Source organism: Scyliorhinus canicula, chromosome 13 (genome assembly GCF_902713615.1).
Source record: "Scyliorhinus canicula chromosome 13, sScyCan1.1, whole genome shotgun sequence".
NCBI lineage: Eukaryota > Metazoa > Chordata > Chondrichthyes > Carcharhiniformes > Scyliorhinidae > Scyliorhinus > Scyliorhinus canicula.
In genome coordinates this window covers 66,142,760-66,167,299 of record NC_052158.1, presented here as the reverse complement: position 1 = coordinate 66,167,299, position 24,540 = coordinate 66,142,760, and the positions used below count along the sequence as shown (strand labels likewise).

At 47.2% G+C, this 24,540-nt stretch overlaps 1 protein-coding gene across 5 annotated transcripts in view; it reads left to right on the top strand.

Moving 5' to 3' along the window:
- LOC119975756 (histone deacetylase complex subunit SAP130-like) overlaps positions 1-24,540 on the top strand; it is a 94,450-nt gene that overhangs the window by 12,080 nt on the left and 57,830 nt on the right. For 4 of the 5 annotated variants that reach the window (XM_038815575.1, XM_038815577.1, XM_038815573.1 and 1 more), the window contains 7 exons: positions 815-1,071; positions 13,127-13,294; positions 13,385-13,553; positions 16,617-16,744; positions 18,306-18,430; positions 19,756-19,900; positions 21,346-21,436. In XM_038815575.1, coding sequence (XP_038671503.1) covers positions 815-1,071; positions 13,127-13,294; positions 13,385-13,553; positions 16,617-16,744; positions 18,306-18,430; positions 19,756-19,900; positions 21,346-21,436 — 1,083 coding nt within the window. The remainder of the gene's footprint in view (positions 1-814; positions 1,072-13,126; positions 13,295-13,384; positions 13,554-16,616; positions 16,745-18,305; positions 18,431-19,755; positions 19,901-21,345; positions 21,437-24,540) is intronic. The other variant, XM_038815574.1, reaches the window with a different exon arrangement.

Here is a 24,540-nt window from a genome sequence, read left to right as displayed (position 1 = left end):
TTGTTCGTGGAATCATTGAATCCCTACAGTGCTGAAGGAGGCCATTCAGCCCAGCAAGCCTGCACCGTCCCCTCTGAAAGAGCACTCAACCCAGGTTCACACCACCGCTATCATGTAACCCCATCTAACCTGAACATCCCTGGACACTAAGGGGCAATTTAGCATGACCAATCCATCTAACCTGTCCATCTTTGGACTGTGGGAGGAAACCGGAGCACCCGGTGGAAACCCACACAGACATGGGAGAAGAGGGTGGCATGTGGTGGAGTGGTTAGCACTGGGACTGCGACATTGAGGACCTGGGTTCGAATCCCGGCTCTGGGTCACTGTGTGGAGTTTGCAAATTCTCCCCGTGTCTGCGTGGGTTTCACTCCCACAACCCAAAGATGTGCTGGTTAGCTGGATTGGCCACGTTAAATTGTCCCCAAGGTTGGAATTGAACCTGGGTCCCTGGTGCTGTGAGGCATCAGTGCTTACCACTGTGCCACTATGCTGCCCCAAATGTCAGCTGTTTTGTTACTATCCTGTAGGGACGGAATCTTGCCATCCTTGATTAGTCTGGCCTCAGTGGTTGTTTTTAACTACTGTCTGAGGTGGCTGAGCAGGTTACCCCATTGCTTCAAGAAGACAGTACGCCACACCACTTGGGGCAACTCAAATGGGGCAATAAACGAGTCTTGGAAGCAACCCCTACATTTCAACACAAGTAGTTTAAAAACCGGTGCAAGGGGTATTTTCTCAAAAAGCGTTGGGGGTCAATAATGCTTGATGATAGTTTACTATGGGTTAACCATTATTTTCTGTTTACTTCCAGCTGGCAGTGAGGAGGTGAATCGGGATTTGGAACACTTGCCCCGTGAGCATCCTAACCCTATATCTTCACTGCCATTCCGAGATGAGAAACAGGAGACGGTGGTGGTTAGGCCATGCCCACAGGTGCAAACTCATTCACAACCATTACCAGCAGTCCAGCACCATATGCAGCAGCCTGGTGTGCCTGTAACTCTGAGTGCTCCTCCCACACACCTAGCACAGACCACTCAGCTTTCCTTCCCAGAAGGACTAATGAAGGTATGCAGTCATCTTTTATCAGCCATTAACAGAACCCTCTAGGTTTGGATTTGAGATGGAAGGACAACCATGCTCTTGTTTGCTGTCAATGTTCTATTTATCATAGTTTTGAGGATCAGCAGGTTGTTTTGGGTTGTAGAAGCTCTCTGGTTGTGTGGCCAGTTCTGCAACTGGTTATTGTCTCTCTACATTTTGCTTGGGGCTTATATGGTTAGCTAATCTGGTCAAGTTGGATAAACTTGGCTTGTACTCATTTAAATTTGGCCCATTAAGGCGCAATCTAATCAGAGTGCTTTAAACTAATAAAATGATTTGTTATGGTGGATACATTGAAATGGTTTGGGGGAACATCAAGAACAAACTGGCATTGCCTTCAAATTAGGGTTAAACCATCATGAAGTGAAATTGGGAAACAATCTCTTGCAGAGGGTAGTGGAAAGCTGTAACTCTCGGGGCAAAGCTGCAGATGCTGGAGGACAATTGGAATCTTCCAGACCAAGATTAATAGATTTTTTTTGTTTGTTGAGGAAAGAATATGGAATTAAACAGATAAATGGAGATGAAGTACAGATCAGTCCTAAACTAAATGGTGGAGAAATCTTTTTTTTTTTTTTTAAATAATTTTTATTGAGAAATTTTGATTTTATACAACAATAACGCACCTTAGTAAAATACCGAAAATAACAATAATATTAACAATCATATACATTCGCCCCATCCCCATGAACAACCCAGCATTTTAACAACAACGCAAATTAACACACTATAAAGTTACAGAATAAACACTACAATAATGCACCCCCCCCCCCCCCCCCCCCACCCCCCACTAGGGACGCAAAGGCCAGGACACCGGCCTCTTTCGCCTCCTGCACTCCCGGCTCTACCCCAACCCCAAAAATCGCGAGTCCCCACCCTGGTTTGACCCTGGATCCAACCACCCTCGACACCGTCCCCGCCACCCCCTTCCAGAATTCTTCCAGTGCTGGGCATGCCCAGAACATATGGGCGTGGTTCGCAGGACTCCCCGAACATCTGGTGCACCTGTCCTCACCCCCGAAGAACCTAGTCATCCTAGTCCCGGACATATGGGCCCGGTGCAGCACCTTAAATTGGATGAGACTAAGCCTCGCACATGAGGAGGAGGAGTTGACTCTCTCCAAGGCCTCCGCCCAAGTCCCATCCTCTATCTGCTCCCCGAGTTCCTCCTCCCATTTAGCCTTCAGCTCCTCCACTGACGACTCCTCCACCTCCTGCATTACCTTATTGATGTCAGACACCTTCCCCTCTCCTACCCACACCCCCGAAAGCACTCTGTCCATCGTCCCCTGCGAGGGCAGCAAAGGGAATCCCTCTACCTGTCGCCTAGCAAACGCCTTTACCTGCAGGTATCTGAACATGTTCCCCTGGGGAAGGCCAAATTTATCTTCCAGTTCCCCCAGGCCCGCAAACCTCCCGCCAATAAACAGGTCCCTCAATTTGCTGATGCCCGCCCTTTGCCATCCCCTGAATCCCCCATCCGTGTTCCCCGGGATGAACCGATGGTTGCCACCCAGTGGAGCCTCCATCGAGCCCCCTGTTTCCCCCCGATGCCGTCTCCACTGTCCCCAGATTCTTAGGGTCGCCGCCACCACCGGGCTCGTGGTAACCCTCTTGGGGGAGAGCGGCAACGGTGCCGTTACCATGGCACCCAGGCTTGTACCTCTACATGACGCCATCTCCATTCTTTTCCACGCCGCCCCTCCCCCCTCCATCACCCATTTACGCACCATTGACACATTGGCTGCCCAATAGTACCCCAGAAGGTTGGGCAGCGCCAGCCCGCCTCTATCCCTTCCTCGCTCCAGGAACACCCTCCTCACTCTCGGAGTCCCATGTGCCCACACAAAGCTCAGAATACTGCCGGTCACTCTCCTAAAGAAGACCCTGGGGATAAATATGGGCAGGCACTGAAAAAGGAACAAGAACCTCGGAAGCACTGTCATTTTGACAGACTGCACCCTCCCCGCCAACGACAATGGCAGCATGTCCCACCTCCTGAACTCCTCCTCCATCTGATCTACCAGTCTGGTAAAGTTATGCTTGTGGAGAGTCCCCCAGTCCCTGGCCACTTGCACCCCCAGGTACCTAAAGCTCTCCCCTGCCCGCCTAAGCGGGAGCCTACCAATTCCTTCCTCCTGGTCTCCAGGGTGCACCACAAACACCTCGCTCTTGCCTAAGTTTAATTTATAACCTGAGAAGGTCCCAAACTCGGCTAGTAACTCCATCACTCCCGGCATCCCTCCCACCGGGTCCGCCACATACAGTAACAGGTCGTCGGCATACAACGACACCCTATGTTCCTCTCCACCTCGCACCAAGCCTCTCCACCTCTCTGAATCTCTCAATGCCATCACCAGCGGCTCGATTGCCAGTGCAAACAACAAGGGGGACAAGGGGCAACCCTGCCTGGTCCCTCGGTAAAGCTGGAAGTACTCCGACCTCCTCCTATTCGTGGCCACGCACGCCATTGGGGCCTCATATAGCAGCCTTACCCATCTAATGAACCCTTCACCAAATCCAAACCTCCCCAACACCTCCCATAGGTACCCCCACTCCACTCTATCGAAGGCCTTCTCCGCATCCAGCGCCACCACTATCTCTGCCTCCCCCTCAATCGCCGGCATCATAATGACATTCAGCAATCTCCGCACATTCGTGTTCAGCTGCCTTCCCTTCACAAAACCTGTCTGGTCCTCATGCACAACCCCTGGCACACAGTCCTCTATCCTGGTGGCCAGGATTTTTGCCAGCACCTTAGCATCCACGTTGAGGAGAGATATGGGCCTGTATGAACCACACTGCTGGGGGTCCTTGTCCTTCTTTAAAATTAACGAGATCAGCGCCCGTGACATCGTCGGGGGCAAAGTCCCCCCTTCCCACGCTTCGTTGACTGTCCGCACCAGCAAGGGGCCCACTAGGTCCACGAACTTTTTATAAAATTCCACCGGGAACCCATCCGGCCCCGGTGCCTTCCCTGACTGCATCTGCCCGATCCCCTTAACTAGCTCCTCCAGCTCAATCGGCGCACCCAGCCCCTCCACCTTCTCCTCCTGCACCTTCGGGAAAGAAAGCCTGTCAAGGAACCTCTCCATTCCCCTCCTCTCCCCCGTTGGCTCCGACTGGTACAGTTCCCCGTAAAAGTCCTTGAAGACCTCATTCACCTCTACCCCCTTCCGCACCACATTCCCACTCTTGTCTCTCACTCCAGCAATCTCCTTAGCCGCATCCCGCTTACGGAGCTGATGAGCCAGCATCCTACTCGCCTTTTCACCATGTTCGTACACTGCCCCTTGTGCCTTCCTCCACTGTGCCTCAGCCTTTCTAGTGGTCAGCAAATCAAATTTAGCCTGCAGGCTGCGCCTCTCCCCCAACAGTCCCTCCTCTGGTGCCTCTGCATACCTCCTGTCCACCTCCAGCATCTTTCCCACCAGTCTATCCCTCTCACTCCTCTCGCTCCTCTCCCTGTGTGCCCGGATGGATATCAGCTCCCCACGAATGACTGCCTTCAGGGCTTCCCAGACCATCCCCACCTGAACCTCCCCCGTATCATTCACCTCAAGGTACCCCTCAATACTTGCCTGGACCCTCCTACACACCTCCTCCTCCGCCAACAACCCCACATCCAACCGCCACAACGGACGTTGGTCTCGCACCTCCCCCATTTCCAACTCTATCCAATGCGGAGCGTGGTCAGAGATTGCAATGGCCGAATACTCGGCCTCCTCCACTCTCGGAATCAGTCCCCTACTCACCACGAAGAAATCTATCCGAGAGTAGACCCTCTGTACGTGGGAGAAGAAAGAGTACTCGCGTGCCCTCGGCCTCACAAACCTCCATGGATCCACTCCACCCATCTGATCCATAAACCTTCTCAGTACCTTGGCCGCCGCCGGCCTCCTACCCGTCCTAGAGCTGGACCGATCCAGTGAAGGATCCAACACCGTATTAAAGTCCCCCCCCTATGATCAGACCTCCCGCCTCCAGATCCGGGATCCGTCCCAACATACGCCTCATAAAGCCCGCATCGTCCCAATTTGGGGCATACACACTAGCCAGTACCACCTTCTCTCCTTGTAGCCTGCCCCTAACCATCACATACCTACCCCCCTTATCCGCCACCACCTCCGATGCCTCAAACAACACATTTTTCCCCACCAGAATCGCCACTCCCCGGTTCCTCACATCCAACCCCGAGTGGAAAACCTGCCCCACCCATCCCTTCCTCAGGCGGACCTGGTCCGCCACCCTCAGGTGGGTCTCCTGAAGCATTGCCACATCCGCCTTTAGCCCCTTCAGGTGAGCCAGTACCCTTGACCGCTTCACCGGCCCATTCAACCCTCTCACATTCCAGGTGACCAACCGGATCAGAGGGCGTCCCGCCCCCCTCCCCCGTCGGCTAGCCATAGCCCGTCGACTGCCCGCCCCAGGCCAGCGTCCCCTGCTCGACCCCGTCCCCATAGCGACAACCCCTCACCTCTGTCCCCCCAGCCCCCACCAGCTCCTTCTTGACCCTACCAGCAGCAACCCGGTATTCCCCTTTCCCCCCCTCCCTTCCCCCCCAGGCTAGGAACCCTCCCAGCCGCGAACCGTCCTCCATTGTACTTCCGTGGGTCAGCTAACTTCTGCTGACCCCGGAAACTCCCGCCAATAGCCCGACCCCTCCCGAAGTGGGATCATCTCCCAATCTATCCCTCCTCCTGGCACCGCTCCAGCGCGGGGAAGAACCAGTTAAGGCCCCACCTCCCCCGTCACCATCTCCGCCCCCCCAGCCCCGCAGCGCGGGAAACCAGAGGAAAGCCCGCGCTTTCGCCCTGCCCCACCACACCCTTCTGACGCAGCTCCCAAATATCAGCCCCCCTCCATACCCCCACTCCGACATAGAATACAACATACCCCCCCGACCCTCCCCGCAAGATACACAGCCCAAACAATGCCCCAAGCACAAAAACAAAAACATAGCAGAACAACCCCCCCGTAAATAACCATATCAAAATTGCAAAAGTACTAAAACAAGAAGAAAAAAACAGAAGAAAAAGAGAACACAGCAACAGCCGAATCCAGCACTAATATCTTACAGCCGACCTCGCAACCCCCAACCCCTAGTTCAAGTCCAGTTTCTCCGTCCGCACGAAGGCCCACGCCTCCTCCGGGGAATCGAAATAATGGTCCCGGTCCGAATAATGGTGGAGAAATCTTAAGGGGCTGAGTGACGACTTCTGTTCCTCCTGTCTTTGCAGACCTGCTCCAAAGTCAATACATTTGGCACCAAGTCTTCAAGCTTTAGCACCATCAAGTGTGGCATTATAGCTGCACATAATTGTAAATTCTCTTCAGAGTTGTGTGCTTGCAAACGTTAGTTCTTTCCAACCCTATGATTTCAAACTTGGGTCTGAAGCTGGGTTCATTAGCCCGGATGAAGTCAAATCACTATTCCTTCAGAACACTGTCAGACTGCCTCAATTATTTCTGAATGACTCGTGCACCTCCTGGGGATGTTGCTTGTGGTGAGTCAAAGAATATGGCAACTCTGATAGAAACATGTTTTTCATCGAGGAATGATTCCAAGAAGGAGCATGCTTTTTTAATAAACTGTTGTAAAATAATGACTTTTTATTTGTGCTAGGGACACTTAAAGTATTATTCACGCAGTAAATGACTTTTAATATATTAGAGTTTTCCAGGACCCTGTTTGAATATAATGTAAGATCCAGTAAGGCACAATCCTGGTTGGAATTTGTTAACTTTGGAGTTAAATGCTCCTGGTAGAGGACTCCATGACTTCACTAAGACCATAAGACATAGGAGTGGAAGTGAGGCCATTCGGCCCATCGAGTCCACTCCGCCATTCAATCATGGCTGATGGGCATTTCAACTCCACCTACCAGCATTCTCCCCGTAGCCCTTAATTCCTCGCGACATCAAGAATTTATCTATCTCTGCCTTGAAGCCATTTAGCGTCCCGGCCTCCACTGCACTCCGCGGCAATGAATTCCACAGGCCCACCACTCTCTGGCTGAAGAAATTTCTCCGCATTTCTGTTCTGAATTTACCCCCTTTAATTCTAAGTGCCCACGGGTCCTCGTCTCCTCGACTAACGGAAACAGTTTCTTTGCGTCCACCCTTTCTAAGCCATGTATTATCTTGTAAGTTTCTATTAGATCTCCCCTTAACCTTCTAAACTCCAATGAATACAATCCCAGGATCCTCAGCCGTTCATCATATGTTAGACCCGCCATTCCAGGGATCATCCGTGTGAATCTCCGCTGGACACGCTCCAGTGCCAGTATGTCCTTCCTGAGATGTGGGGCCCAAAACTGGACACAGTACTCCAAATGGGGCCTAACCAGAGCCTTATAAAGGCTCAGTAGCACATCGCTGCTTTTATATTCCAACCCTCTTGAGATAAATGACAACATTGCATTCGCTTTCTTGATCACAGATTCAACCTGCATGTTTACCTTTAGGGAATCCTCGACTAGCACTCCCAGATCCCTTTGTACTTTGGCATTATGAATTTTCTCACCGTTTAGCAAGTAGTCTATGCTTGGATTCTTTTTTCCAAAGTGCAAGACCTCACATTTTCTCACGTTGAATTGCATCAGCCATTTCCTGCACCACTCTCCCAAACTGTCTAGATCCTTCTGCAGCACTACCTGCCTGACCACCTAACTTCGTATCATCGGCAAACTTCGCTAGAATGCCCCCAGTCCCTTCATCCAGATCATTAATATATATGGTGAACAGCTGTGGCCCCAACACTGAACCCTGTGGGACACCGCTGGTCACCGGCTGCCATTCCGAAAAAGAACCTTTTATCCCAACTCTCTGCCTTCTGTCAGACAGCCAACCCTCAACCCATGCCAGTAGCTCACCTCGAACACCATGGGCCCTCACCTTACTCAGCAGCCTCCTGTGTGGCACCTTATCAAAGGCCTTTTGGAAATCCAGATAGACCACATCCACTGGGTTTCCCTGGTCTAACCTACTTGTCACCTCCTCAAAGAATTCTAACAGGTTCGTCAGGCACGACCTCCCCTTACTAAATCCATGTTGACTTGTTCTAATCCGACCCTGCTCTTCCAAGAATTTAGAAATCTCATCCTTAACGATCGATTCTAGAATTTTACCAACAACCGAGGTTAGGCTAATTGGCCTATAATTTTCCATCTTTTGTCTTGATCCTTTCTTGAACAAGGGGGTTACAACAGCGATCTTCCAATCGTCCGGGTCTTTCCCTGACTCCAGTGATTTTTGAAAGATCTCAACCAACGCTTCCGCTATTTCTTCAGCCACCTCTCTCAGAACTCTAGGGTGTAGCCCATCGGGGCCAGGAGATTTGTCAATTTTAAGACCTTTTAGCTTTTTTAGCACCATCTCTTTTGTAATGGCAACCATACTCAACACAGCCCCCTGACCCTCTATATTTTTTGGGATATTACTCATGTCTTCCACTGTGAAGACAGACGCAAAGTACTTATTAAGTTCTCCAGCCATTTCCTCGTCTCCCATCACTAGCCTTCCGGAATCAGTTTGAATTGGCCCAATGTCTACTTTGGCCTGTCGTTTGTTTCTTATGTATTGAAAGAAACTTTTACTATCATTTCTTATATTACTGGCTAGCCTGCCTTCATATTTGATCCTCTCCTTCCTTATTTGTTTCTTTGTTAACCTCTGTTTGTTTTTGTAGCCTTCCCAATCTCCTGATTTCCCAGTGCTTTTGGCCACTTTATAGGATCTCTCTTTTTCTTTGATACATTTCCTGACCTCCTTTGTCAGCCATGGCTGTCTAATCCCTCCCCGGATAATCTTTCTTTTCTTGGGGATGAACCTCTGTACAGTGTCCTCAATTATGCATACAAACTCCTGCCATTTTTGCTCTGCTGTCTTCCTCACTAGGGTCTGCTTCCAGTCGATTTTCGCCAGTTTCTCTCTCATGCCCTCGTAATTACCTTTATTTAACTGTAACACCATTACATCCGATTTTGCCTTCTCTCTTTCAAACTGCAGACTGAACTCAACCATATTATGATCACTGCTTCCTAAGTGTTCCCTTACTTTAAGATCTTTTATAAAGTCTGGTTCATTACATAGCACTAGGTCCAGAATAGCCTGCTCCCTTGTGGGCTCCATGACAAGCTGTTCCAAAAAGCCATCTTGTAAGCATTCCATGAATTCCTTTTCTTTGGATCCAGTGGCTACGTTATTTACCCAATCCACCTGCATATTGAAGTCCCCCATGATCACCGTGACCTTGCCTTTCTGACATGCCTTTTCTATTTCCCGGTACATGTTGCGCCCCTGGTCCTGACCACTGTTAGGAGGTCTGTACATAACTCCCATTATGGTTTTTTTGCCTTTGTGGTTCCTCAATTCTACCCACACAGACTCCACATCATCCGACCCTATGTCGTTTAGTGCCATAGATTTAATTTTGTTCTTAACTAACAAGGCATGGGAACACGGCAGCAGGAGTAGGCCATTTAGCCCATCGGGTGACCTCTGCCATTCATGTACGATCATGGTGGATCATCCAATTTAGTGCCTTTTTCCCACACAACCCCACATGCTTCTTGCCTGACAACATTAACGGCGAGCTTTTATTTAAATCCTTGTCTGCGTGTTTCAATAAGTAACACACTCTTATTTTAGTTCTCAACAAGGGCTGACTGATTCTTGGAGCCCAGTGTAACTAAGCCAGCCCTATATTGTTTCCAGTGGTGAGTAAATGAAACTGTTCCCAAAAGTCTGACAAACTGGTTGCCACACAATAAATAACAACAGGCGTGTTTCTGATATGTTCTGTCGTGAGAGGTACTTTAAAAGTTGTATGTAAGCAGCAATTGGATTGTGCTGATGGTATTTTCCTCCCATGTTTGTCTTATGAGTAGAGGGAGAGAGATTGGGGTAGATTCGCTGCTAGTTTCCTTTTGCTGTTGGATACAGGTAGAAACTTGCTTGCCATCACTGCGTCCCTTTCAAACCCACCTTACTGGCAGACAATGTGGTCTAAAATGCGATGCCCACATGCACATTGGATTAAAATCTGCCCCCTTGTTTGCCTCCTGCTGTCTGCCCTTATTAGGCATTCAGCTCATTTGTTTGTAGCTCAGTGTTCAGTATTCACAGGTCTGTGAAAGGTGTCTTGGAGGAAGAATGCTCAAAGGGTCTGTCCTGGCTCTCAGAGGCTGATTATGCACAGGTGCCAGCTAAACTGGAATGGAAAATGTTTTGCAGATTGCTCAGCAGCTTCTTCCTTTCTCCCACCATTCCAACTCTTAAGGGGATTGTGATAACCCTGCTCTACATATCCCATGTAAAAATGACCCCTGCACCAGAAATTCCGTCCTACTGACAATCACCATCTGAATGTTCAGGCTAATGTCACATGCAGAATTCTACCTTCACGATTCAAAGTCTTGAGTTACTTCAAAACTCTTTATTAGCTATCTGTACAATCCCTTCAGTGCAGAAGGAAGCCATTCAGCCCATTAAATCTTCACCGACCCTCTGAAAAAGCACTCTATCTAAGCACACTCCCCCACCTTATACCTGTAACCCCACCTAACCTGCACATCCTTGGGCTGCAGAAGGAAGCGGGGGTACCCGGAAGAAGCCCACACAGTCATGAGGAGATCATGCAAGCTCCACACTGTCATCCAAGGTCAGAATCGAACCCGGGTCTTTGGTGCTTTGAGGCAGCAGTGCTAACCACCGTGTCATCGTGCTGCCCACAATAACTCCCTGTAATTAATTTTGAATTTCATATTAGTCCTCCCTTTCTCACCTGGAGGCCTCTTTTGATGCCGCATCTGTGCCTCACCCTCTGTAACCTTTTATTTTGCTTGAGAGTTGCAGCCAATTCTCATTCTAACTTCATCTGGCACCAAACTTTCCAAAAGTAATTATTCATTTGTTATGAATGGGACACCAGTCTAATTTCCTCACCCCTGCCCAGTAGAGTGGTGTTAAGGCCAGTTGTAGGCCTCTGCAGCTCTCCTGGTCATAGAGCAAGAACCTGGGATGATCTTCTTTAACTCCACACATTACCAACTGGGAGGACCCCTCTCCCTTTTTAATATTTCTGCCTGTTGTAATGAGCTGACCACATCATTAGGACCTTGGGGGCAGCGGGGGGAAATGACCTAGTGAGTCTGCTGGTGTGAGTGAGTTGAATTAATACCTATAGCATTATGGTAGATTGACCACAGTCAAGCTCTGATTCTTCCAAGTCAGTTCCCACTTGATGCCATCAGCATTTAGATTTATGATTATTTACGGCCCAAGCAGGCCATTCTACCTGACATGTCCATGATGGCTTTCTGTGAAGCAATCCAGTCAGTTCCACTCCTCTGCTCCAATCTCCTTTGCTCCAAGGAGAACAATCCAGCTTCTCCAACCGTAACCTTGGAGCTAGGATCCCCCATCCATGCAACCACTCTGGTAAATCTCATCTCCACCTCTCGAGGACCCTGACATCTTCCTGCAGTGTGGTGACCAGAACTTGGGTATGATATTCTAGTTGGGACTAGCCAGAACTTTATAAAGGTTCAGCATAAATTGCCTGTTTTGTGCTCAATGCCTCTATGAAGCCCAGCATCTCGTATGCTTTGCTAGCCACTCTATATGTCCTGCCACTTTCAACGGTATCTGCACATGCACTCTAGGGTCCCTCTATTCCTTTTTTTAATTTTTCCAATTAAGGGACAGTTTAGCTTGGACAATCCACTTACCCTGCACATCCTTGGGTTGTGGGAGGCTGTGCAAACTCCACATGGATAGTGACCCACGGCCGGGATCGAACCAGGACTCCCTGCCCCGTGAGGCAGCAGTGCTAACCAGTGTGCCATTGTGCCGCACCGGGTCTCTCTGTTCATACACAGTCTAGAATTGTGCTGTTAAGCCCATATTGCTTCTCCTTCCTGCCTTCTGCCAAAGTGCACCACCTGACAGATTTTAAAATTAATTTGAGGGGCCTGGGTGTAACTGGCTAAGCCAACGTTCATTGATATATCCATAATTGCCCTTGAGAAGGTGGTGGTGAGATGTCAACTTGAACCACTGCAGTCCCTGAGGTATAGGTGCACCCACAGTGCTGTTAGGGAGGGAGTTCCAGGATTTTGACCCAACAACAGTGAAGGAACAGTGATATATTTCCAAGTCAGGATGGTGAGTGGCTTGGAGAAGGGCCTCCAGGTGGTGATGTTCCATAGCGGAGGGAGTGGATGTTTGTGAAGAGGTGCCAATCAAGTAGGCTGCTTTTTCCTGGTTGGTGTCAAGCATCTTGCGTGTTGTTGGAGCTGCATTCATCCCTGCAAGTAGGGAGTATTCCCACACACCTCTGACTTGTGGATTGTGGACAGGTTTTGGGAGTCAGGATGTGAGTTATTCACATGCTCTGGTTGTGATCATAGTGGGGGGATTTAGTGATGGTAATGCTATTGAATATCAGGGGCGATGTTTAGAAATTTGTATAGCCCCCTCCTCCGTGAGTTGTTTAATTGTCCACCGCCATTCACGACTGCATGTGACAGGACTACGGAGCTTAGATCTGATTTTCTGGTTATGGGATTGCATAGCTCTGTGTATTACTACTTTCGCTTTTTGGCGCACAAGTAGTCCTGTTGTAACTCCACCAGGTTGACTCATTTTTAGGTATGCCTGATGTTGTTCCTGGCATGCCTTCCTGCACTCTTCTCTGTATTAAATTCAATCTGCGCCTGCCACTTGCCAGTTCATTCTGTCAGTCTATCTATGTCATTTAGCAGGTGATTCATATAATTCTCACTGTTGTGATTCAAATATATGTTTTGAAGATTCTCGGAATTACACACAGTTAACACAGCTGCGACGCTTCTTGCAGCTGTTCTGAGACACAACACCCGTGGTAAGGTCTGTTCTGTCCACAGACACACAGTGAAAATTTTAAATGAGCAAAAGTCTTCCCGGTTTCTCCCAACCCCAGTATTGTTATTTTTGTTTATCTGCACAAAGTCAGATTGTAGTCTTATTTTCACAGACAACACTAAAGACGCCCTTGCCTAGTCGACCCATTGCTCCGGCTCCGTCATCTGGCCTAGGACACTTGACTGTTCCTCCGAAGGTCTCAGGACATGTAACTGTTAGCATGGATACTGGTGTTCCACAGGCCTCTGCAATCCCCGTAGCTACAATCAGCGGGCAGCAGGTAAGAGCACAAATCTCACATAACATCAATTCACAGGTATGCCCAGAACTCTCAACAGGAACAAACCATTCTGTCCAACTCCCATTTCAGTTACTGCGTCTTGATTCTGAATTATATACTTCCCAGGGGCACCCGAACATCCCTCATCTGATGGGCACCAATGTGCAAATGTCAATCATCCGAAACTCAGTTCCAGCTTCACTCCATATTGGACCATCCTCAGCACAGACACAGATGTTCTCATCCCATGTGCCTAGAGGTAATATAGTGTGTCTTGTGTGTGGCGTGGCGTGTGTGGTGTGATGGGAGGGGCGGGGGGGCGGTTTGTCTGAAAAAGGAATAAGGTGTTGGATTGTTCCAGCTAACTCTGGCCCCCATACTGCCCGCATCCTCTGTCTCCCATCAAAGTTCAGTTCTCCCAGGTTTATGTTCTTTAATAATGCCATTAGCCTTATCTGAGGATTCAAAATAATACTACCGGCCTTCAAACGCCACCTACCGTTTCAGCGGGTACACACCCTGAACCTGATTGGCCATCGATAGAGCACCGCCTTAGCCCTGTTAAACCCAGCACACCTTTTCGGCAGCTCAACTTCAATGTCCTGATCTATTCGGACCTTGTTCCCCTCCGATTCACAGTTCTGTTTCTCCCTGGCCCACTGCAAGATCTTCTCTTTCTCCACAAACCTGTGGAGCCGTACAATCATCGCCTGTGGCGGCTCACTTACTCTTGGCTTCTGTCTTAGGGACCTGTGCGCTCTATCCACCTCCGGGGACTTGTCCAGCACCGCCTCTGCCGCCAGCATCATCCAGATGGGGCAGCACGGTGGCACAGTGGTTAGCACAGTTGTTTCACAGCTCCAGGGTCCCAGGTTTGATTCCCGGCATGGGTCATTATCTGTGTGGGGTCTGCACGTTCTCCCTGTGTCTGTGTGGATTTCTTCCGGGTGCTCCGGTTTCCTCCCACAAGTCCTGAAAGACGTGCAATTTAGATAATTTGGACATTCTGAATTCTCCCTCTGTTTACCGGAATGTGGCAACAGAATGTGACGACTAGGGGCTTTTCACAGTAACTTAATTGCAGTGTTAATGTAAGCCTACTTGTGACGATAAAGAAATAAAGATAAAGAGACGTATAACATAGCACTCTTGTCTTCCACACTTTCAGGCAGGCCAACGATACGCAGGTTCTGCCTTCTAGACCTGTTCTCCGCCTCCTCTACCTTTGCTCTTAAACTTGCAACGGTCCCCAGGAGCCCCACCTCCGCCTCCAATGCCACCACCCGACCACTATGGCCAGACATGACCGTCTCCATCTCCCTGATCTGCGACTCCTGAGCCTCCAAGCACTTCCCGACTCTCCATCGAGCCTTTCAAGGGTCCAAACTCTCCTTCGATGGCCTTTGATCAGTCTTCTGCATCTCCTTCCTCTGTTGGTGGTACTCCTCTCTGAACGCCATCAGCTGCTCCATCTGGCGTTTTCCAACATGCGATGACCCTTCCCCCTCCGTCTCTTCCAATTCCGTTGCCAGGTCTTTAACCTTCTGCCGGGTCTGACAACCAACAGACATGCCACTCCCGGGGGAACGTTTCCTCCACACCGTTTCCATCAGAATTCTCCTGTCTTTGGGTAAAAAGAGCTAAAATCCGCACCTTTGAGCCGGAGCTGTCCTGTGCGCAACCACTTACTCCATGGTTGCCACCTGAAGTCCCTCATGAGGCCCCCATAAGGTCTCCACTACCATTAACTCTTGTACCTCTGTGCCCGAGCAGCACTGTCAATGTCAGCCCTCCCATCCTACTACTCCGCCCCCTCTAGACCAATCCAGACGAAAGAAGGAAAAGAACTAAAACCCTACATTCCTCTTTCCATCTCGTCACCCACATTTCTTCCCTTTAATAGCTTTCCCGCCAGTATGGTGGCCTCCACACGAGGCCCTCGCCTTCCCTAGACCCGCCACATCACCCACACCCGACCCATCATTAACTCTGTCTCACCCTCCACATCTCCCCCAGACCCAGAACAAATAACTCCCAACATTAAAAAGAAAACAGGGAGGAGAAGAATAGTGAAATGGAAAAGGAGAAACACTAATAAACAATAGTCAACAATATCAACAACACAGTTCAAACCCAGTCAAACATATTTACAAACTCCCGATCCTCTGGTCACGTAAAAACCTGCTCAGTTCCTCTGCAGTGTCCATATAAGGCTCCTAATTCCAAAATGTGACCCATAAACGAGCCAGGTACAGAACCCTGGATTTCACGCTTTCTTTATGTAGGATCGCCTTGCCCCTAATGAATCCGCCCTGACGCATAGCGAGTTCCGTGCTCCAATCAGGGTAGACTCGGATTGTGCTTCCCTCCCACATACTCTTCTTTGTCTGTCTGGTCCATCTCAGAATTTTCTCCTTGCCCAGGAAACTGGTCTGTGATTCTGGCCAGGTCTTCAGAGATTTCAAACCTCTGCTTTTTAAATTGTAACGTTAGAAAGTCCACTAGCTGATCGGTGGACCATTGGGTCGGAAGTGCTGACTCCAAGTCCGTCGCCATTGCACCTTCGACCATGCTCTCCAAGGCCTTGCGGTCTGCCTGCAGCCGTTTTGTTCCCCTGCTAATCTTGGGAGGGTGAATACTGGACGTAGTTTACTGGACATAGTTTAAAATAGAGCTGCTTTCTACCCTTTAGTGTTTGAAAAACAATCCAGCCACACCCAGCTGCCCGATCGGGGTTACTTGGTTCAAATACAATTCCCCGCGCGGGATCCACCATGTTCGTGACTGTCTGCAACGTGGCCGCCACAGGAAGTCTTCTTCAAGCCAAAACTGCAAACCCATACATGTAGAACCTGTTCTTGACTGATCTCTGGAACAGACTGTTGTTTAATTGTTAATCATGCTTGTCAAACTTGACTGTCCTGTTAATGTTGTCCCATGGTATGGATGCTGTGGGTTAAAGCCCCACCATGTTGACACTTCAGTGAAGTGGTGAGGCAAGCGCTGCATGTCATCCCTGAATGAGAGGTTAAACTGAGGCCACATCTGCCTGCACAGGAACCCAGGTAAATTGGAAAAATGATAAATAGGCAGTAAACTTCCAATTCGCAAAGAGAAGCGCATATATCTCCTGGTGCCTTCATCCACTTGTATTCCTTAACTAATGCATTATATTCATTTGTTTTATCTATTTGCATGACTATTCTGTGTCAACTCTGCAATCAATGCACTTCAAAGAATTAATTGCAGGTTAGGTTCCTTTGGATACATCCAAGTGGTTGATGAGGTGAAGCTTTTTGAAATGACATGTTATCCTTTATAGGTGCAGCAGTCGCAGCAGCAATATCAAGTTCTAAAGTAACTACAGTCCTGCGTCCTGCTCCCGCACCATTACCAACAGCTGGGAATCCTCAGACTGCTATGCAGCACTCTCTGCACCTACCTATACAGGTAAACATTCACTCGTAAATAGTGAGTTCCTTTTAAACTAAAATCTTTATCATGATGGAGCTGTAGTATGGTTGAATGAATCTGATCTTAAAGTTTAACTTTTAAACATTAAAGACTATTCCTCTGACTGTTGAATGTTAAGTCTGGTATGAGGTGTGATTCTCTCCTACTCTATCTACAGCCACCTTGATAAGCTGTCAGCAGAACACCCCGACTCCCTTAGCGCCTCTGGTTAACCATTCCTGAACGGCGTTTTCTGCCATTGCCTGGTTGATGGCCAATTATGTTTTTCATCTCCTGTTTAAGTATCCACCTCATCACATACAGTAGCTTGCAACCCTTCTCTGCACCTTCATCAGCTCTAAGGCAGATTTCTGCAGTGACCTTCAGTGGCTTCCCAACTCTACCTTACATGACCGTCAACACATCCACATCTATATCTTCTTGCGCCGCGTTCCACCCAACTCGTGGTTAGCACTGTTGCTTCACAGTCTCAGGTTTGATTTCCAGCTTAGGTCACTGTCTGTGTGGAATCTGCACGTTCTCCCCGTGTTTGTGTGGATTTCCTCCGAGTGCTCCAGTTTCCTCCCACGTGTCCCGAAAGACGTGCTGTTAGGTAATTAGGACATTCTGAATTCTCCTGTGTACCCGAACAGGTGCCGGAATGTGGCGACGAAGGGTTTTTCACAGTAACTTCATTGCAGTGTTAATGTATGCCCGCTTGTGACAATAAAGATTATTACAGTACTATTATTATTAACTCGTAACACTGTGTTAAGCACTTCTTCTCTGAGGGTAGTGAATCTATGGAATTCTTTACTGCAGAGTGGTGTAGAGGCTGGATCATAAAGTATGTTGAAGGCTGAGATAGATAGCTTTGTAATAAGTAAGGGAAACCAGAGTTATGACCACTAGGCAGGAAAGTGGAGTTGAGAATCATCAGATTGATCATCAGGTCAGTCATGATCTCATTGGCGGAGCAGACTCAGTGGGCCGAATGGCCTACTTCATCTCTACACCTTATGGTCTTATTGCTGGCTTCCTGTGGACTTTCCAGTTTTCAAACATCCACCAAACTGACAAGACTCTATGCTGTTTTTTTTTGGAACCCTCTTTGGGATGTAATTGACAGCAGGGGGAGCAGTGAACACATCTGCCTGGTTGCATTGTGCAGATTGGCCAGCAACTATTAGGAAATTTGTCGCCCATGTGGCTCTTGTCTCTCTCACTGAAGGAAGGCTTGTGTGCAACAGAATTATGATCTGGAAATCATTATTTGAAAGGATGGTGGAAGAATGTTCAATGGTAACTTACAAAAGAGAATTAGATGTTTATTTGTAAAGGAAAAAAATCAGGGCTTTGGGGAAAGCAGGGGAGTGGGACTAAATGTTATCTCTATTAAAGAACCACCACAAATGCAATGTGTCAAATGGCCACCTGTGCCTTGAGTCCATGAATGGTTAACCTCCAACTTATGACCCATTTTGTACAGTTTGACATGTTGTGGCATTGCCTCCGCATTTAAATGAGTTAAGTTTGAACCTGGCTTTTTGTTTTGCAGTCTCGTCCTCCTTCCACCACTTCTACAGCAATCCCTCCGGCTGTGGTAGCAACAGTATCTGCGACCCGAGCACAGTCTCCTGTCATTACAACAGCAGCAGCTCATGGGACAGATGTAGCACACAGGTAATTTAAGAAAGTAAATGGAGCCGAGGAAGGGTTTTATGTAATGACTCTGCTTGGCAAAGAGAGAACTTGGGTTTATAGAGTGCTCTTTACATCTTCAGGGTGTCTGTGCTTGAATTACCTTATCACTGTGATATGTTACAGTTCTTGTATTCAAATACTGCATTTCAACTTGCTTGAAATGTCACCTTTTGCTTCCAGAAGACTTGTGACTGTTGATGTTGGAGGATGTCCAAAGTTTTTACAGCCCCACAAGAGAAATGAGACTGGGAACATTGATTGGGTTCTCAGGCTCATTCTTTCTCTCGCTGCTGTAACTTGGTTCGAGTTGTCATGAACAGTTTTGCACTTCTAACATGCAAATGTGGGGTTTTTGGAAATTGACCTGTAACCGGGTCTGTTAATTTATAATGCTGAATATTGTAATGAGATTCTGAAAAATGCACAGGCCCAGAATTCTGTTTGAATAAAACCTCAAATTGTGGCATTCGTTATGGGTTTTGTGGGGAAGTGTTCCTGCAATCCTTCAAGGGTTGTAAAAAATGCACAGCCCTCTCCTGCCTTCAGGGATTCTGAATGGGTTAGATGTTGAGATATAGATTACTGTTGTCGTGATCTGAAGATTTAACTGCCGTACCAGTAACAGGCATAAATCATTGGGCATTGTTTTTAATACATCATGCAATTTTTCCTGCATTACCTGGTTACTGTGCAGAGCAACATTACAGCTATGCAAACCTCTGATTAGACCCCACTACTTAAAGTACTGCATTTAGTTCTGGCTGCTGCATCTCAGGAAGGATATGTTGGCCTTGAGGGGCTGCAGCACAGATTTACCAGAATGGTACTGGGCTAAAAGAGTTCAATTGTGAAGATCTGTTTCTGTAGCATAGACACCACATGCATTCCTTTGAATGTAGAAGATGAAAGGATGGCCTAATTGAAGTGTTTAAATTGATTAAAGAATTTGTTGGGGTCGACAAAAACTATTTCCTCTGCTGGGCCAGTCTTGAACAATGGGACATAACCTTAAAATTAGAGCTCTGTTGTTCAGGGTGATATTGGGAAGCATTTCTCACAAAGCATAGTGGACTCTCCTCCCATAAAAAATCAATTGAAAATGCGAAAATGAAGTATTACGGGTTGCAGATCAAGGCAGATAGGTGGAGCTTAGATACAGATCAGCTACAATCTAACTGAACAAGCTCCAGAAGCTGCATGACCTCCTCCTGTTCCTATATTCCAAAGCTAGTTATTTATCAGCAAATATTCAAATGATCTGTTGCCTGATTTGTTATTTTTCTCCATCCCATCCCCTTTCGTAGACCAGCACTGACCATTCAGCCTCACCCATCTGCTGCTACGATTAGCATCCAACGCACTCAGCAACCCAGAGATACAACAGCTCGAATCACGTTACCGTCCCACCCTGCAGTGGCTGCCCAGAAACCACAGCTTCACATAACACAGGTAAAGAGTTCCTTCTATATTGCTTTGTTGCACAAGCTGCTACTCGGAATAATCCCTATCCCCTCCACCCGCACCTTCACACTCGCCCATTTCCCCAAAAAACCCTTCCACTTTGATCCAAGTTAGATGTATTTTTCCAGAAATAGGATGTTTTGTAAAATGGGCGATTACTACTTCAGAGTCAATTCATTTGTAATTTAACCAGAAGTCTGAGGGTGCACTGATTTTAATGCCTTATCCTCAAATCATTAAGTCACTTAAGTAACTTTTAACCAAGTTCTTGTTTGTTAGCAAGTGAGACGATTATAAATGTTGTAAATTATAAATATTTTAAGACCTCATGCATTTAAGGTATAACTCTTCTGAGAGCTTTGTGCATTTAATTTGGAGTGGATGCCTAGTTCACTGCGTAAGCTCATGACTACTTTCCTGAAACAATTCCCCGATATCTTTCCAAATGGGAAACGTTTGTAGGGCTGCAGTGAAAGAGTAAGAAACAGAACAAATTAGATAGATCTCTTGAAGAACTGGCACAGGCACAAAGACTGAATGGGTCCCTGCTGTGCTGTGTACGTCTAGGAATATTGACTTTAGTTCTCTCACATACAGGGGTTTCCCTGTGCTTATTTGTAGGGCAGATCCTGCAGCACCAGGGTCGTTCTTAACTTATAGCTTGTGAAATATTTTGTGTTTATCTCAAGATGGCTCCCTTCCTGTTGTGAGTCAGCCAGTGGAAAATAGCAAATTGAAACTGGAGCTTGTAATGTTTTGTCTTGTGAGAGTACTTTTAAGAAATGGGTGTTTATAAATGGGTGTGTATATAAGTATCTGTAGTGAGAGTACCTTTAAGAAATGGGTGTTTATTACTACAGTGTTGTCAGAAAGAGGATGGAGCTGGACTGTCTGTCAGCTTTTTACTTTCATTTTAGGCTGTTTGCTGCAGGGTGTGTTTTAGTTTCGTTTTCAGAGCTGGATAGCTGCAGTCGCAGACAGAAAGTTCATTTGAGTCTCTCTCTGCAATCTAAAGACTGTAAATTGATCCTGGTGATTTAAAACTAATAACTAGTGACTTTAACTGGATGTGCTTCTGTTAGAAGTTATTTTTTATTTTTTTAAGTCTTATGGATGTTAAAAGGAAAGCTTAAAGGATTACTTAGTGTTGTATTCTTTGGGAGTTGTATTTGAATTAATGGTTGCTAAGATGTCCACTGTATGTTTTCAAAAGGTTAACTTGAGTTCATAGAATAAACATTGTTTTGCTTTAAAAAATATTTTTCCATTTGTGCTGTACCACACCTGTAGAATCGGCCGTGTGCTCCCCATACCACAATCTATTAAAATTTTTGGGTCAGGTGAAATTCCATGACATACTTTGGGGTTCTCTAAATCCTGGCCCATAACAGTTGTCAGCCTTCAATACCAACCAGGCACTTCTCTTTCAACAGAAAACAATGTTCAGTACCGGGACACCGGTTGCTGCTGCTACTGTGGCACCCATACTCTCCACAAATTCAATCCCCTCTACCACAGGTCAGGGTGAGTACCTGGTTTCTGAAAAAAGCTCAATGTATTTATGCATGTGCTCTCGAGATTTAATTTTAGACTGACCAATAGCAGTTGATTGCTCTTTAAAATAAAGGTACCTAAGATAAGATGTGCAGGAGAGTGTACGTACTCCAATGACAGTCACACCGTGTCTTTTAATAAATCACGTATTGAGACATTTTAAGGTAGTTCCTAACTTTCAAATCAAATTCAAGGTTCAAACTTCACAGGCCCAAAGTAAAGCATCCCTAGGCACATTTTAAAAAGTAACGTCTTGGGTGAGTTGACTAAACAGTAAACGTTCAGCTACTTGCTAATACCTTCCATCACATTTTTTGGGATAGAGTTTCCTTGGCCTCAATTCTATTGAAGTCCTCAACTAGGTTTGTGTGCACTGTTGCAGTACTGAAACAGCTCTTCTCAAGGGCAGGACGGTAGCGCAGTGGGTTAGCCCTGTTGCCTCACGGCGTTGAGGCCCCAGGTTCAATCCCAGCTCTGGGTCACTACCCCTGCTCTCCCCTATCTCTCTAAACTGCTCCAACCCACAAACCTTAAGATAACTGCATTCATCTAATTCTGGCCTCTTGAGTCCCCCAGTTCCACCATTATTGTCTGTGTCTTCAGCTGCCTGGACCATAAACTCTGAAATTCCCTCCCTGCACCTCTCTTTCCTCTAAGTTGCTCCTTAGAAACTTGCTACTTTCACCACGTTTTTGGTAATCTGCCCTAATACCTGTTTACCTGACACGGTGTCAAATTTGTTTTTTTAACAATCCCGTGAAGCCCCTTGAGATTGACGTTGCTACTTCGATGCAGGTTGTTGTGGTATTGGGTAATTCCTGACACTGCTTCTCAATAACTATGCAAAGATAATTTATAACCCCAACGAAAGAATCCCACATGTCAGTTTTTTAAAAAAAAATGTTTTTGTTCTCCTTTTTCACATTTTCTTCAAAATTTGCCCCAACCAGTAAACAGTAATGGACACAATGTCAAATCCCTTATTAACAACAACAATCCCATCCTCCCAACAGCCCCCTCACAACAGCCCACATGACAATATAAACATCAAATGAAGAAAACCCAGAAAAGGAATCAGGAATCGCCCATGGTCAACATTAACATATATATAGTCCACACACACACACCCCCCCCCACCCACTAATATTCAAGGCCATCCAATCCCTGAGAGTGTACAATGAATGACACCCATGAAATGTTAAACCCCCCCAGACAACTCTCTCTCGCTCTCTCCAACATGCAGTGCAAAGAACAAATACAGCTATATACTCTCCTACCAACCCCCTAACCTCAGTACAAGACCAGTTCTCAGTTCTGCCACAGCCCTTCTGCTTTCGCAAGCACCTCTGCCGCTTCCACCGTCTCAAAATGAAAGTCTTTGGATTTGTACGTCACCCTCACCTTAGCTGCATGCGCTATGCCACACCACACCTTGCTGTTATACAGTGCCATCTTCACTCGGCCGAAGGCCGCCCGCCTCCTCACCAACTCCACTGTAAAGTCCTGGTATATGCGTATACCTACCTCCCGCTTCTGCTTTGCCCAGTACAGGACCTTCTCCTTCATATGGTACCTACGGAAACAAACAGTCACTACTCTTGGCGGCTCACTTGACTTTGGTATAGGCCTCCACAACCTATGAGTCCGATCCAGTTGGTATTGAGAGGGACCTTCCCCCTCCCCCAATAGCTCCGCCAACATCATAGCAAAATACGTTGTCGGTTTTGGGCCTTCCACATCTTTGGGCAGACCCACAATTCTCAGATTCTGCCACCTGGATCTGTTTTCCAGATCTTCCATTTTAGCTTGCAGACCCTTATTAGTCTTTATCACCCTCTGCAGCTCCTTCCCATTGAGGTGAGTTGATAACTCCTCTTCCGCTTCCTCCAGTGTCTCACCCTGCTCCCGCAACTCAGCCGCTGCACTCTATACCGCCGCCCCTCACCGGGGCCATCGCCTCCTCCCACCAGCACTTTCAATACCGCCCCCATCACCTTCCTCATCGCTTCCGTGTTTTGTGAACTGTTTTTCAAGTTACACGGCCATCGCCTCAGTCGTTCTTTCTGCCTTGCGCAGTGCGGCCTCACCCGGCGCCCCAGCCTCCACCTTCCTTCCAGTTCCTGACCCGACCTTTCCACCCACCGGCGGACCTTCATTAGCCCCCTTTTTCACAGCCGTTTTACTTTGAGATTTGGACATCTCTCTTCTCTGTGCCTTCCTATCCTTGTTTAATCAACAGTTGCTTCTGGGACGGGGCATCAAAACTCCGAAAAATCAATTCTCGGGTGGGAGCCCTCCAACGTGTGGCTTCCTCCTACGTGCCGCCACCGGAAGCATCCCACGTGTCAGTTAATGGTATCAATGAATTTTTATCAAGTCAAGAAGTGGCTAATGAGGACATATGTTTTGAAGTTCCAATAACCTATGCCTGGTTCCAGTATAATGGTCTGCTTCAAGACTTTACAGATGACTTAAAATGGAATGAGTGTTATTTGAACAGTTTCTGATTTCAGTCAGTTCATTTTGGGTTACAGAGCAAATTAAGGTTAGTGTAGCCAATTGCCAGTGATAAAATCCAGGTTCAGCCACACAGGTTGAAACCTTGACCTTGAAGCTGTATATTAAACTTGTACAGTCAGGTGGCTGTGATGCTTAGCTGCACTCCTTGTGTATAAGAAACCACTTGGTACTTCGAGCAGTTCCATTCCTTTGGCTGGTGAAGCTACTGTTTTAATTTGTGGGTCAGAGCTGATGCTCTTCCTGCCTTTGCGACATGCGAATGGAATGTTGACAAGCCTCAAGTTAGACACTAGATAGGAAAGACAAGAATCTCAATGAAGGGATTAATTCTTCCTCGTGATTGACTTCTTCATATTGAGCATTGTCTATTTTAATTTGATTTTTAGAACTTGCATTCTGTGTTTATGTTGCACATCAATGCTGGAGAACTTATCATTAACACTTTTTTAAAAAGTAGCTGGATTTAATTGTGAAAGTAGAGTGTAAGCATTGATCCTTCTCTGATCTTGGGAAAGTCTTTTGTGAAACACAGTTAAATGGCTAGAGTAATGTTT